The sequence below is a fragment of the Callionymus lyra genome, chromosome 9 (assembly GCF_982586985.1).
Source record: "Callionymus lyra chromosome 9, fCalLyr1.hap1.1, whole genome shotgun sequence".
Classification (NCBI taxonomy): domain Eukaryota; kingdom Metazoa; phylum Chordata; class Actinopteri; order Syngnathiformes; family Callionymidae; genus Callionymus; species Callionymus lyra.
The window spans coordinates 7,570,528-7,587,404 of record NC_141826.1 but is presented as its reverse complement, the minus strand read 5'-3'; the positions used below and the strand labels follow the sequence as shown (position 1 = coordinate 7,587,404).

Genomic DNA, 16,877 nt, shown 5'->3' with positions numbered 1-16,877 from the left:
CAAAGAAGAAATGATTTGAGTAAAAAAAAATAGGCTAATAAGAGTACCTTGGTTTGTGTCAGTGCTCCACAGAGAGGCTTGTAGAGAGCACAGGGAAAGAAAAAAGAAGTACAAAAAGAAACCAGGTCTGGGTCCGCCTACGTATGTGTCTGATCCTTTTACTCATGAGTGACGACCCAAAGGCTTCTATTCTGACAATTCTCATGTTGAAAAAGGGAGTTTCACAAATGTCTGGTCTTTCTATTACATTTGTGATCACTTCCTTTCTACTAAAAAGCCTGTTGGATGTCATGTTTTACATCCATTTGCTATTTCTATATATGAAATAAAGCGTCTAAAATAGAATTGTAGTCCTGATTCCTCCAGCCGTGTATCATCTGTGTGATCCATCTGTCTGTTCATCCATCCATCCATCCACCCATCCATCAAACCAATCAAGTTAATACGAAAGTCAATAATGATTATAAAAGCTAACATTTTATTTACATATAATTCCAAGCAGGTGCTAATGCCAAGTTAATTGTTGTACCGATGCAAAGCTATTTTCTAAGCTAATAATGAAGTTAATGCTGAGCTTATTGTTAGGTTAATCATTTATTTGACATTAAGCTTATTTCAGCCTTATTACTAAATCGAATACAAACCCATTTCTAAATTACTTTTTAGTTCATGCAACTAAAGCAAATTGATAAGACAGTAGTTTATTGTTAAGCAAATGTATTTATTGCTAAGCTTAGGTAATTCTAATTACTTTGTTGGCCTTTCCACCCTCCTCCAAAATATATATATAAAAATGTAATAAAAAAAAAGAAGGATGCATTACAACCATCTACTATGCATGTCCAGAGAATTTTGCTCGTTTTAATTCTGTGTCTTTGTCACCATCATATAACAGAATATTATGATGAATGCTATCAAGTTACAGTTCATGTTTCTTACGGTCTGCCATATTTTGTTTTGTGAAATTAAAGATATATTATATTTTCACATAATATTAACCTATTATATTAATATATTATCATTAAAAAAAAAATCAATCATACGAGTTATTACATTCAAATGACTACATTTCTTCTAATTTTTAATGTTCTTTTCTATTTTAAGTAAATCCTGCTAACACTAAGAACCTTCTTTTGTGCATATTATTTCTTATTATTAATTTAAATTTTTATAGAAGTTGGATGTGTTCCGAGAAAGAATGAGGCATGAACATCTGCAGTTTTCCTAGACAATGTTAGAACAGGTGTTAGCCACTCTCTATAACGTGCTCCAACAGTTTTTATTACATTTTGTCAAGCTACGTGCACGTCTATAAAATTTGACTCCCCAGCAGCCCCTTAACACGAACAAGGATCGACCAGACCTGCTCATGCACATCGGACAATAATCTTTAGAAATAAGCTATTTGAATCCAAATGAAATTTAAAAATTAGATGCTCAGCTGGCTCACATTCACAATCACATCAACATATTTTGTCTTGGACTCAATCAGAAAATACCCTAAAAGCTTTAAAGTATTTAACCTCATTTTATGTCTAAATCTTCCTTCCATTTCCTGCCAAAAGGTTCCTCCCGAGCCCCGACCACTTCATACCTTCATAAAAAAGTTATGCCTTTAAATACCCTTCACTGAATCCGCTGCAGCTCCCAAAGATGGGAATTACTGCCAGAAAGCTTCACTCCACTATCCCCATAACTTGTGTTTCCCTTCAGTCTAGTGCGAGGAAGTCTTTCCGTCTCCTCTCCGTCCTGAGAGACGCCGCCAGAAACCTCTGGCGTTCTCCCAATGTGGCTCCCTAACTGTCAGCGGAAAGGGACGTTGCATTCTGTCCAAGAATTGGGAAAGTGCTTTCGGCGAAGGGATGACTGTCAGCTCAAACATTTCTTCGTGTTAATCCAGATGATCTTATGCGTGACAAAGTCTCTGATTCAAATCTGGTGGCTGTATCTGTCCACTTACATTACTGTGCGGGACTGTTTCAGTGATGGTTTTAGGGGATGGCCTATGTGCATATCTATGCACTATGGTGACTAAGGAGAATGCAACGCAGGGGTTGAATTGGGATGGATCCTGCTGCTGTGTCTCCTCACACTCTCCCCTGAAGCTCATTTACCCGCTCATGTTAGACGAGAAGCATTAAAGCGATGTTTACAAGTGCACTCAAAATTGAACATTTCCTTGAAGAACCCTTACATATATCATTACTATGATGATGATGATGGTGTTTGTCTGCCTCTTCCTTTAATCCAAAAACGTTGTTGTAATCAAAACTTAATTTAAGATGCAGATGCGTTCTTGTTGAAAGATAATCACACTAGAATTTTACATCTTGAAGTATTATTAAGGGTATTGTTGAAGTAATGTCCATTCATCTGCCATAACAGAACACTTTTAGGACGACCAATTAAGATTCAGGTCATTTAACTTCCTATAGTTATTAAGTACACTTACACAAAATTTGCACAACAAGACGTTGCATCCTTGTATTATAAAAAAGTGTTACATTTTGGTGCAGCAAAATTCAAATTTAACTCATTTTCTACTCAAATGTTGGGATTATTTTAGAAGGGAAGACAAAAAATTACAACCATTTTTATAAAAGACTGGCGCCCAGATGACAAACTTCCTCCACTAATATAAGACGGACATTTCAGACGAGCAGTATGGAGGTATATGGATGTTTTTAAGCGTCTCTTTGGAGGAAGTTTGTCCACTTAAAATCAACATACATTTTTGCCTATAACTCTAAAGAAAGATTACTCTGAAAATAAAACCCTTAGTCGACATGATGGTGAGTAGAAAATGAGTGAAGTTTGTTCACTTTAAGTGTCTTAAAATTAGAATCAAAGCCTTCAGAAATGCGTTTTTTCCCCATTTGTAAAACTTGCAGGAAATTTTGATCCTGTGATGCGCATCTGGTTTTGTGATTTTGAAAAGCACGGACACACTGTAACTAAAGAACAAGACCTTCTTTTTCGGGGGAGACTGTAGGGAAAGTCCCTGATTCAGGTTTTCCGTTTTCTTGTTTCAGAATAAAAAATAGGAAGACATTGGCAAAGGTTTGTCACATTACAGAAAAAATACAACAAATATAATTGTAGGAATATGTTCTGCTTGGAGATGCAACAAAATAGTAATACTCCTGAGTACACAGAGTGACAATGCCAGACTCAGCATTTCACTAGAACCAAACGATTAACACATGCCTGGTTATCAACACCCAAGCTTGTAACAACTGCGTAAAACAAGGCGTCGGCTGTGAAGCGCTACAAAGGTGATACTTCTAGGTTTATCGTTCTTCTTGGGCGGTCGAGACAAAACCTCCATTGAATCTCCATCTGGTTGCACTTAGACTCTTATCGTGCTCAAGAGAAGGCTGCTGCAGGTGAACACTTTTTCGAAGAGAAGATCTTTTTGGCGGAGATGCCAAAAAAACGTTGAAGCCAGATGTCGGTTCCAGCCTCGTGTTTGCATTCTTCTCACTCTACAACATATGCATCGAATGTATTTCCATATTTTATCACAGGATGTTAAGACACAGACTCATTTTTTCCCACGATAACAGCCTGACATGCACAGCGTACAGATTCTTTGAGCAAAGGCTTTCAAATAAATAACGACAAATACATTTTAAAACCACCTAAACATCAATGTGTGTGGCAAATTCAACTATGTCTTTGCAAAAATACAACACAATTCTTATAGTGGAGTTAAGAACAAGATAAAAAGTCTGCCATTGGATTTGATTTTAATCTACAGTAGATTCAGAGAATCAGTTTTGAATCAACAGTTAATACTTTCAATTTCAAATTATTACTTGACAGAGAACTGACTATTACAGGGACATTATCCATCCAGCCATCCAGCCATCCATCCAGAAACAATGTAAACACCATTTTGTTCCCCCCAATATTTCTGTCCTGGCGTCAGAGCCTTAAAATGTAAATATCTTTAAAAAAGGAGTAACAGAACTTCAACTGGGCAATTAAAGGTAGCTTTCAACAACACAAAAATAACTTTAATATTAACAAAAAGAACATCTTCATCAATCTAATCAGTTTCTTTACTACACAGCTGTATCATGCCTCATTTACCCTTCTATAATTCAATGTGTTTGACAGCAGCTGTGTGTGAGATTCCAGATCCAGAAACAGTAAGAAAACAAATTAAAATAGAGTGAGCATTGGTTGAGAATTCTAAATGAACCCAAAGACTTGCTGCCTTGAGCATGCTGCAAGCAGAGAGATCAACTAAATCCAGAGGGCTCTACTTATGACTGTTTTTTAAAACTATAAATAGCATAATCATGTGGAGTGACAACTTCTTACCCCTCAAAAAAACCCACCGATATATTGTCGAAGAAATTATTAGCTGTACGGCCAGTATAATAATCACAATTCCAATCGAATGTTTCTTCTCCCCAGACTGGTTAACAGAACGGCAGTAAATCCGGCGAAACATTGAAATAATGAAGGTCAACCAACTGTCAAATCTTCTGACTAATATCTTTACAAATGACATGGATTATTTTAGGCAAACTCAAGTCCCATGTTGTTGTATTTTGACTTAAAATCTCGACAAGAAACAAGATACAAAGGTGAACTTGACGATCCCAGTTCACCTATTGGTCACGTCCGCACTTCTATATAGTCATAACAAAAACTCTCGGTTACATTCCTGCTGCTTAAAACAGCTCAATGAACCTAAACAGAGACTGTTCCAGAAGAAATAAAACTGTCATCTACAGCAGATATTTACCAGGCTGCCGCGTATTGAGGGATCTGTCCGTACGGGTCTGTTTACTCAGCTGTCATTTTGAATGAAACCACTTGAAGAAGGGAATACACTACGTTGTGCAAAATGTTTTAAATGTTGACAGTGAATAAATAAAATGTGTTTTGAAAGTGAAACCAACATAAATGGTCATTTAAAAAAAAAGAAAAAAAAGCACCAGACTAGTCCCGTCAAATGAGTCCGGTAAGACCCATTCCAGAGGAGGAAACTGAGCCTTAGACGGCGTGACAGTAAAGTCTATGGTGCTATGTAGAGGTGAAACAAAAGGAGCACAAGATGATGTTCCGCGATGATGGAAAATCAACCACTAATCCACTTGGATAACAAAGGATCAATATCCTGTGACAGCAATGCAACATTTGTGATCCGTGAATGTGTGTGTGTGTGTGTGTGTCTCATGCTGCTGTTAATACAACCAGAAAGCTTAGAAAACCAGACTAAGGATTTAAAAAACATTTTTTTCTACAGTTAAGCCTATTTGTTGAGGTGCTTTAAAAAAGGAACAAATCTCATCTTAACGGCGTGATCCTTCTAGAAAGTGGCGCTACTGAAACATACTAGAGTAATGAATGTGTTTGCTTTAACAACGTCTGGCACATTTGCAAAAAATTGTGTTTTCTATCCCTATTACCTCTTTCCCCTTTTTTTCTCGTAAGAAGGTAGAAAAGGTTTCATGAAGAACTGTACCACAAATTTGTTGAATAAACTTTCGAGTACCTTCAAGTAAACTTTCTAGTGAAATGGTAAAAGTACTTTTGACACAACATATACAGTGGGTACGGAAAGTAATCAGACCCCTTTTGATTCTTCACTCTTTGTTTCATTGCAGCCATTCGCTAAAATAATTTAAGTTGATTTTTTCCTCATTCAGTTTTAAACTAAAACAAAAATCGAAAGTGGTCTGATACTTTCTGTACCCACTGTATAATATAACAGTTTTGCTGGATTTAGGCACATTTACAAAACAGTTTGCTAGTAAAAATATCTAGTTTGATCTATGATAACCACAATCACATGTCAAATTTGAGCTCAGGGGCACAATCTGGCCTTCCTTAACATTTCCTTTGGCCTGCAAGAGCTTTATGAAAATGAAATAGCAATGAAATATGCAGTTGAAACTGGATTATCTCCAACTCCAGTGCCTGGTATGCTATTGTAAAGAATTGTCAGTGAATCATATAGATACTTTATGCTGGACGTGGACATGGTCTGCAAGAACTTTAAACATTAGTGATACTACTACAATCTAAAATGTTCCAGGTTCATCTTTGTGATTAAGTGAAACCACAAGATTCCATTTCATTCCATTCATATCCCTCAGTTTGCTTAAGTGAATACAAAGTTGGAATAGTTGGAAGCCAATCCATTCCCCAAGTGTTCTCTATCAGCCCTGCAGTGGGCAATACAAAGCCGAATCAAAATCAACGAAAATTGCTTGGTCGATTTGAAAAAACTGATTTGTTTTACTCTGAATAGCCAGCCTCACTTTTCTTCTCCAATTTGAGTGTGATATAAGAATTTGAATGTTTATCCACTTTCTAAATCAGTACAAACAAAACAAACCACTCAGCAGCAGTGATCTATCAAGGAACCCCGAGTAGAAAACTCTCGTTAGGAAACAGATTAGACGAGAGAAACGGGAGAAAATCTGCAGCTGTTTTCCAATTTGTCCATGCGGGGAAGCACATCTGTCCTCTCTCCCACACTCCTCCCTCACCTACTCTTTCTCGCTCCCCCCCTTCTGCTCCAGCCTCCTCAAACTGCAAACCGTCACTGACACTTGATGTATCACACCAGTTGATGACGAAAAGTCCGGCACACTCACGGTAAAATTCAAACAGGCCACTTTAATTATTTTTTCCCACAAGATTAGAGCCTTTTCAAGAACAGAGTGGGTCGTTCATTTTCACGTAATTGGCCAGGAGAAACTCAATCTCATCTCTCAATACTGTGGCAGTGGAAAAAAAAGCCGTCTCTGACTAGAAATACGATCGGCAAACAGCAACTAAACCAGCACATTCATTTAGTTGATGTATAGTTAAGAATAACAACTCTTCCTTTTTTGCACTTACAAAGTTACATGACTAACAAAAATAAATCTAATTAATAATTCTAAACATTATATCACAAAGAACCTTAATTGTGTCATCTTTAACTTTTTGTGACACACAATATAAATCTCGGTCAGACGAAAAAATATTTAATTGAGCTTCAAAGTGTTATATTTTTATTTAATTGACTGCTTTGGGGGTTTTAAAGTAAGTAAGTAAATAATTTATATTTATAGAGTGATTTTCTAGACCAGGGTCACAAAGAGCTTAAACAATAAAAAAAAGAAAAAAGAAAAGAAAGTAGACTAAAAAGATCAAGATAAGACAAGAAAAACAGTCCAAGAAAATGTATGTTTAAAAGTGTGAGGTTTCACAATCTGAGAATCAGGCTTCATTAAGATGTAAGTAAATTAAGTTAGACATTAATATCCACTCAAATATATGGCTTTAACACTAAATCTGCCTATGATTGAGGACAGATTACACAAGTGAGGAAAAGACAATCTAACTGTACCAAGTATAGCTTCATCAAAGTAAATCCAATACAAAGACTAAACAATATCCATCACAAATAAACAGTTGGCAAAGAAATTCTATGGGGAACCTATTATTTGTTCACGGCGAATCGCGAATCGACGACGAGAATTTTTTGTCACACACACAAAAACAGATCAATGCTAAGAGTTTTAAAAGGCATCATAATATCAAAACAATATGTCTGTAGTGCGGAAATGTGTTTCGTCGTCTGTAACTTGAATATTTTAGACACGGCTTGAACGTCTCAGCGCAGATGGTCAAACAGATAAACAAGAATATTCATGACAAATAGTTTAGAACAGATCAATCAAAATATTCAGCCGTCATTGGAAAAGAAAATACTTCTAATGTCTCTCTGCTACAACCTATTTGAAAATAATAAGCACTTCAATCTATGAAGTATATTTTAGAAACTGCCTTTTAAATAGCAAACGTATACTCAATAGTCTATGAACAGGATTCCAACCATCACAAATGTTAAATGGTTCCACTTTCTCAATGTGGGCTCGTTTCTATACTCGACTGTGTGCAGAGGATTTTATGAACCACAAATTTAAATGGACTTTGGCTGTGTGACTGTGTGTAATGCACTTAATATCTCTCAAGGGATATGCTGAGAGAGGGTCGGTGCACACATGCACACATTGCATGCAAATTCAAAAAAAGCGAATAGTATTTCATAAAAAAAATAAAAAAAATGGGGAATAATTTGTCAAGGGAAAAAAAAGGCTTCGGGGAAGTCTTCTTACTTGAAAAAGACTGAATACGTGACAGAATTCATCGGTCGACACTAAGAGAGGAAGTGAGCTGATACTGCACTGAGAGCGATGGAGAATGTACATTATCGTCCTGGTCAGAAAGCTCCATTTGGCCCCAATTACTTGAAAAACTAGTGTCATAGTTCTGTTCTTTTGGTTTCACTTTGAGGTTCCTTGTGTTTACTTTTCACAGAGGTTGGTTGGTTGCACAGGCTGGGGTCAGTCTCAAGACCTGGCCTTTTGCTCTGCTGCTACTTCGAGTCACCTTTAGAGTAATTGTTGTTTTATTCTCTGGACTCTACTGGCATCACTATTGCTTTTATTTGTAAGTACAAGTGTTGATTTTTTTTCTCTGCTCATTCCATCGCTCGAGTGACTGTGTCTCAGCCTGTAACCCTCCTGTTTGTGTTTTTGTTCCTGTATGGATTCATTTGTTGGATCACATATATTTGAGATAACCGTTGCTTCTTGCTGGATATTATCGTTTAGGACTTTTTATATTGGACTTTATGATTTAAACCTGATTTTAATCGCACATGCATAGGTCAATACTCAAAATTAATAATATGTCTATTTTTCAAAAGAATCTGTTGAATATACAAAACTGTAAGACCAACCAAAGAAAATAGATTTTCCTACAAACTTGTCTACCGTTTATCAACAAAGCAGTGGAAAATTGACTCCAAACTAATTGGATCTAGCGTGTAAATATACACCATGACTATAATAAAGTCAGCAATGTTAATCAAAGTTTATTCCTAATATCGTTGCGGGAAAATGTACTTTCTATACCGTCTGGTCAAAGACAGATGTTTCACCCAATGCCCCATAAAAATATATGCTTTTATTGCGTGCCAAATATATGTCAGGGGACAGTTATTTTATGTGGCTCGCAAGAGCTATAAACATTTAATGATAAAAGTTTAAATTTCATCGAAAACTCACACACACACACACACGTATATACAGTACACAGTACACCATGTTGTTTAACAGGCTGTGTTTTATAAAGAGATATAGATCACTAATGTCAACAATTTAAATGGAAAATAAAGATAAATTAGTGTCAGTGAAGGGGTGCATGTGCTTCAACAAAAACAAAAAGTCTTGTTGAAAGATAATTAACTAAATGCTGGTTTTAAGCCTCAAAATAATACAACGTTTGCCTTTAATATTTTTTTTATATCATTTAATAATAACAATTCTAAATAAACTTACTTTTGATTACTCTCTGACACAGTACATGAACCTGTCCTACAACAACACCAGCCTGCAGAGTTGAATGGTTTCTGATCCACCGGGATATGGTTGAATAATCATAGTATAATCACATTCAAGTTTTCTTTCAATACAGATGGTTGCTTGCTGAATGGTGCTATAAGAACACGCATCCATAGCTGGTTCGGCACATAAGAAGAAGGGACTGCCTTGAAAGGCGTGACAAACAGATTTATTCAACAAAGCGATTGCTCAAGGGTATGGCGGAGTAAAGAACATATAGTAGGTGTATGTCTCAGTAATTTATATTCAATTTTCCAAAAGATTACATGAAAATAAATGGGATTTAATAAACATCACACCTTCGACTATTTATCAAAATATATTTTTTTTAAATAGATGATCAATCCACACTGTTTCTCTGTGTGGCGAGGATATTGGTTAGATTGTCAGCCAACTCTGCTGGAGGTTAAGTTGGTCAGTGTGAAAAATCTTCACTTGAGGAGTGGAAGGTTTTGATGTGTATCCAGGCTGAGGTCAATTATGGAGGGAACCCAAAAGACTTCAGGTTTTTTTTTTTTTAAGGAACATCCTGCTTACTGAAGGGAAGTTTGGAGTCGAATCAAAACGCTGTTGGCCTTGCATGTTAAGTACAAGTTCAACCGCCATATGGACGGTCCGAGCAGTTGTGTGTTTGCGAAGTTAAGTTTGTGAGCAAAGTCAAAGAAAACAAAAAACAATATACCAAGCTTTGCGGCTTTACTCTCTTTTGCCAAAGACTCTTTGATGAAGTCCCAAATTTCTCAAGGACTCTGTTAGAACTTCTGAAGCCAGTCAACTTCTTCCCGTCAGTTTAAGAGCTTTATCATGATCAAACAAACCGTGGTCATGAACCCCTTTTATATAGACATAAGCACACAAAGAGCTACCAGACTGCCTCAATGTTCTTCCCTCACAGAGTTTTTAAAAGTCGTTGTATGATTTCATGGTGTAAACAATTATTTGTTACCATCTACACCACATTCATGTTCATATTTTTAGGGATTTTGAAGACGCTCCTAACCAAAAGTTTGTCAGAATGTGAAAGCTGCACTAAGTGAACTTATATCCCTTTAGTTCAAGATTATTACTGACCTTCAGACAAAAACAGTAAAAATGAATCGTACAAAGTTTGTGTTTCACTCATTTCTAGACATGTCAAGAGCCACCAGTTAATTTTAACACCATTTTTTTGTCAAAACAAAACACATTACAGACAGTAATTATTTATATTACACATTTTTATTCTTTCTATGCGGCCCGGTAACGATCCCCAGACCGGGGGTTGGGACAAGTGACCTACACAACACACTCGTATTGAGACCTGCCATCATTCCCTGCTTTTTTTGTCTTTTCCTCTTTGGTTGCTTGACTTAAAAATAAGTGCTTTGTGGTGAAGATGACATAATTTTGTTACACTAGGTTACAACGATACCTCATTTTTAAAGAAAGAAATGCTTAACTACTGTAGTCAATTGAGCTACAATGTCGATTTCGGAACTAAAACAAAAATCTTTTTTTTTCTCAATGTAGAATGGCTTTGTCTCGTTTGTCATCTCCACAGGCAGGGAAAACATTTTTTTTTAAAAACTGAAAAATGATTGCCTTTTGGGGGAGCTAGAATTGCTTTCTAAAGTTGTGCACATTTTGACCTACTTGGCAAGAGAGAAAAGTCAACCTAAATTGACATGCACACCCATGATATCTGACACAGGAGTATTGTATAAATGTGCAAAACATTTTACCAAAAACAAACCCCCCAGCTTATTATAGGCGCCAGAGTGGCATGGCAACAATGGGGTGAAACAAACATCCCAGCAATTAAAGGAGACCTAGCCTCATTTTTTCTAGTAAAAACACATCACCATAAAAGTTTGCAGCGTGAAGATTCTTCTTGCTTATTAATAAGAACAGCTGCAGCACTGAGTCATAGCAGCTTATATCAGGAAACACCTGCATGTTAATGTGTGTGCGTGCATGTGTGTACACATATCAATATAAAGTTCAGTATCATCTTGCTAACTCATTGTTCTGCTCCAACAACATCATATTTCCAAAGGCCTGGGAAATCACCTTCATCCTTTACTTTAACACACACAGACTTATGTTACATATGCATACACATATGCTTTATTGACACAAATGTTGTCATTATTTGTTGTTGATATCCAACCTTTCTTTTAGCACATAAGGGTATTGTCATCTGTATCCCTGCATTGTTCCATTTCCTTAAATGCTACCCTCAGGGAGTAAAGCAAAGATTCCTGTGATGATGAGCTTCACCGCTGAAGAGCTACCCAAAATACAGATAGTTAAGTGAAAAGACTCAAGTAAATTAAAACGCTAAACTCTACAGTGATATGGCCAACAGAAGCAATTAAAATGTACTCTGGCAAATCACTGGAACAAAACAAGCTATTGTGGTTTGTAATTAAAAACGAAACGTTAAAAACAGCTACACAGATTAGCAGAAAACAATGCCTACTCATTGAAAGGTTAAATAAGCTTTTATAAAAGGTCCTCATGTCATGGAGGGCTCGTACCTGGGATCAGCGGCTGCCCTGTCATGCCAATGGGAGGCATTGCCATGTTATTCATCGCCGCGGCCCAGTGGTTGGGGTCGGACATGGGCATCGTAATGGGGTTGGAATCCATGGCCATGTTATGGATCGCCTCTGGCAAAGACAAACAGAAAAAACAGGAAGATCAGCAACACATCATTAGCAGAGAAACATGTTGTATTCAAGGTCAGTTATATATAAAAAACTGCTTGGAACTTTTAAAAGTTTCTTTTCAGTAGTGCAGTAGGTGGCGCCCTCAGTATAAAAGCATGGTGTTATGTTCAATAGAAGGGCTGTAAAAAAATCAATTAATTATGAACAGAAAGTGCCATCAGAAGCTTCATCAACCCATCACTACTGAGTAAGCATGTATTAAAGAATTCTGATTAAATAAAAAACAGTGAAAATGAGATACAATCCAATTTAACATTATCCATCTAGGCTATTATAAAACATACCTGACTAGTAAGATTTATTCATGAGCTGTTTAGCAAAGTGTTGACGTTTTAATTTTCCATTACTTTGGTTGACGGTAGCGTGAATTGCCTTGGCAGGGAGCCTATGTGTGATGCTATTTCCAAACCACTTACCCTTGGAAAGTCTGAAAGAACCCCAAACATACTTAAAAACTACCACCCAGGACAGGATGTTTTGATTTAGAAACAACATTAAATCACTATGAGAAGAAAAAAAAGAAAGATTTTTAGCAACCACTGGCTGCAGTGGTTGACCTCTTTCTGCCTGCTTGGACCAGGCTGGCTACACTAATACTGAAGACAAACGCTACAGCTCCTCTTTATATCTCAGCTGCTCGGTGGAATAGTTGACAGCTAGTCCACCATTAATTAGAGCCTCTCGCCTATCTCAGCTGAACTGGCTATACTGGTAGTTATGGGGTCTAGACACACCCCGCAGTCGGAAATAATAACAACTTCAGAGACGTCGCTGTCAGAGCCTGATAAAACCAGCCTGTCCGGAACAATTGTGCTCACTTCACAGGCTTGAAAAAATACAGGCTAATTAAAATGGGGCAATTTTGAGGTCTTCACTTGCTCAAACAAAGTGGTTTCATTCAAGTTTGTGGACACAATTATTTTTGTAATAAAGATTTTGTAATGTTAAACAACATCTGTGGCTCCCACACTTCCCTCTGCATCGACTGAATATTTCTATAAAACTACATCAAATTAAAAAAAGTTCCATATTTACTTTTTGTTAAAACTCTCCAACATTGTCCTAATTCAACCCAGGAAAAGGGAGGACTGAGCCGTTCATCCCAGGTGGACTGAGGATCACCGATCAAGTATTCGTTGCACTTACATCATCTCTCATGACCGACATCATCACGTTGCAACTTATATTAAAGTGATCCAGATGTCAAAATCAAAGTCGAGACAGAATTGCAACCCTGTGGCTCTTTTTACTCGTTCAATCTCGGGGAATTCAACTGATATTTAATGTGGGCCATGTGTTCCTGATTATTCGATAATGATGATACACAAATATAATAATGATTATAATGACTCGAGACACGTTTGGATTTATATTTGATCCTTGGATTGCACTGATGGCTTTTAAAGTAAATGCCAATAGATCATTTTAAACCTGGATATTAATATTCTTGAAATTGTGAGCAAGTTATGCTCAGTTTAAGATAAATGCATACCAGGAAATGCTGGAAAGTCCCGCACACATGGTTTATATATGAGTGCAGTGTTCAGTGTAACCCATTTCAAAACCAAGGAAGCATATTTTTTCCATTTTCTGATTTAAAGATAAAAATATCAAATTGATGTTTGAAATATTTCTGTTAGTCACATGAGATTTCAGTATATCATTGTATACGCAAGTCTGTATCTGCATCAGGTATATTTATTAAACGACAGTATATAATTAACCATTTGCAGACTCTACTCTTCAGAACAAGAGAATACATCCTGAAGAAATACTAAATAAAGTGTTCTTAAATAAACCTTCAGAAAGTCCAGTGGTTAAGTATATATTTCTAGAAAAAAAATGTTGGCCCTCATTTGCTCATAGAAAAACTATTTAGAAATTTCTGATGGCCAACAAATTAATTTTAAACTTTTCAAAAAGAAATATTAATGACGTAGTTGTTCCTTTTTTCATCATAATAAGGCTCTTATTTTCTTCCGTCTACTTATAGGTTTGGCTTGATGGCCCCTCACAACAGTCTCAGCATATAATGTGGCTCAGCATATAATGTGGCCCTTTACAGAAACAATTATCCACCCCTGATGTACAGTGTTTCTCTCACATTACCATAAAGCCCAAATAATAATTTACAAGACTGAAGTGTACAATACAAAAGCAACCTTTTTATAATTTTTTTTTTTTATGAACTGTTGTGGTTGTAAAGCACAAATACACACAGGCATAATGGGTCAGTTGTTACTTTACATACTCCTGCTGTGTTCGTCTTTCAATGTTTTTTGTTTTTAGTGGAGAGTGTGACCTCAAGAGCAGAAGTCAAATCTTCTCTCACTTTAAAAAAACACTGACCTTCATCGATATTTAAAGCCCTAGAAAAGCAAACAAACACACAAAAACAGGCAAGCTTGAACACACACTAAGAACTACACACACACTAAGAACTACATGAATAAAAGAAACAAGGAAAATTGATATTAGCAACAAAAAAGAGAGAGTTGGTGTCCTCTGCTAACAGATGAATTCTTGAATTGCAACACAAACCAGTGTACGCTAAAGTGACAACAATAACAAGAGGATGATTTTCCAGCTGTTGGGTATTTGTACCTCTATCCCTCAACAGTTGCCGGATCTGATTATGTGTAATCAGGAGAATATGAATGGATCAGAACTTACAAAGAAACCATGACTCAATGATCCAAATGTAGAATTTCCAAGCTCAAGAGATAAAGCCAGCGAAAAGCTATTTGATTGATATCTAAACTGAACAAGGGAGGTGCTTTCTTCTTCTAAATTTGGGTACACACATTTCGTGTGACCTCAAAACAAGGGGTACGATTTAAAGAAAGTGAATGTAAACCAATCACAGTTACTCAGTAACTGAAATTAAATGAAAAAAACATTTCAAGGTTTTTTTTCCTATGATGACAAATTACATAAAGTCACTTGCGATGTTGTTAGTGCGGATACTGAAGTGATGAATCAGATGGGTCGGATCACAAGACATGTGCATTCTCAAGTGGCAGTTACCAATTTGCAACAGGAAGTTAGAGATCAACGTAATCACACACATCTAAGGGAGTCTGATGAGGGGTTCACTTTGATTCAAGTAGCTCTGTCTAATGGAATCACTCCACACGTCTGTGTCATGTGACTCGTACTCATAACTGACCAAGGCATTCATAGGTGTACAGACAACTGAACTGATTCTTTATCAGGTATCATCCTTAGCTTCAACTACTCAAAACATCATTTTGAGTCTATTAGATGGCACTCTGTGTATGATGTTTAGCACTGATCTATTATTTCAATGAAACCTGGCGTTATTTTCAAACTTTTAGTGCCATCTAGTGGCCTTTTAAAAATAAGATAGTGTATCATGATACAGTGTATTTACTACACAGCTGTATCAGAAGGCCCCATTAACCCATCACTAATGAATACTATTTCAATACATTGATATTGAACACTATCCTCATGAGTAGGGCTGTGATATTTTTATTGAATATTGATACAGTATTGCACTGTATCGATATATTTAGAAAAATATATATATATTGCCGCTGAGATCACGCAAAAACAGCAGTGAAACAGCTGCTGCTTACAACAGAGTTAATAACAACAACTCTGCTGCAGTGTTTCAACAGCACTAACTTTATTAAGTATCTAGAGAAGCATCACGACAAAGAATACGAGCAGATCGAAGAAACAAGGAAGACGAAACAAAACAAAGCAGTTAACTTCGCTAGAGACGAGAGACACTTTCAGTCGACACATGACAGTCAACAATAACAAACGTTCTTAATGTTAATGTTCTTCATTATAGGAATCTGCCTCAATCCAATACAAATACATTTAACAAGTTGAATTTAGTCACAACACCTTAAATCAGGGGTAGGGAACCTGGTCCAGAAAGAGCCGCAGTGGGTGCAGGTTTTTGTTCCAACCGATCAAGCATGCACAGTTTAACCAATGAGGTTTCAGCTGAACAAGCAACACCAGACTGACAATCAACTGATTACACTCCTATGACACCTGATTGGATAAAATGTGTCCTCTTGAATGGTTGGAACAAAAACCTGCACCCACTGCGGCTCTTTCTGGACCAGGTTCCCTACCCCTGCCTTAAATGCTTCACTAATTTACTTTTAATTGTGTTGATCACAGATTAAATGTTTTCTTTTACAAAAAAATAAAAATCATAATAACTTTGAATTAAAGTATATTGTTATTTCAGAGGTTAAATATATATTTAACCTCAGCTTTTAAAGCTGATGTTTTGACTCATTTTGGCTTCAAAACAGATTTAAGTAAAAAATTAAACATGTACTGGATATTGCATGTTGCTCCAGGTTGTTTGAGACTGTTAATGCACTTCATTACTGTAAATATAAGTTCATGTCTTGTTAATATTTGTTGTAAAAGCCAGAAAAAGTGTTGTTTATTTTAAAATAAACAATATATGTATTGTGATACATAATTTATCGCCAGATTCTTGCCAATACACAGCCCTAGTAATGAGTCCAAAATCATTATTTGATGCAGCTTGATTTTAAAAAGTTACTTTGGCACTGGAAGGTTACCTTTCTCATCTTTTTCTTTGGATAGGTGCGATTTAAGGGAAAAAAAATAAGCATTTGAACACCCACACACTGCCCAACTTGAAAGGAAAGGGAAATGTATTAAAAACTTTTCGGTACTAGACAATCACGAGGCAATTTATGGTGTTATTATCCATTATTTGCAT

General features: G+C 36.4%; 1 protein-coding gene across 2 annotated transcripts in view; it reads right to left on the bottom strand.

The window, feature by feature from the left end:
- The window catches only part of enox2 (ecto-NOX disulfide-thiol exchanger 2), a 161,279-nt gene that overhangs the window by 50,916 nt on the left and 93,486 nt on the right, over positions 1–16,877 (bottom strand). For both annotated transcript variants that reach the window (XM_087799682.1, XM_087799683.1), the window contains one exon: positions 11,942–12,073. In XM_087799682.1, coding sequence (XP_087655808.1) covers positions 11,942–12,073 — 132 coding nt within the window. The remainder of the gene's footprint in view (positions 1–11,941; positions 12,074–16,877) is intronic.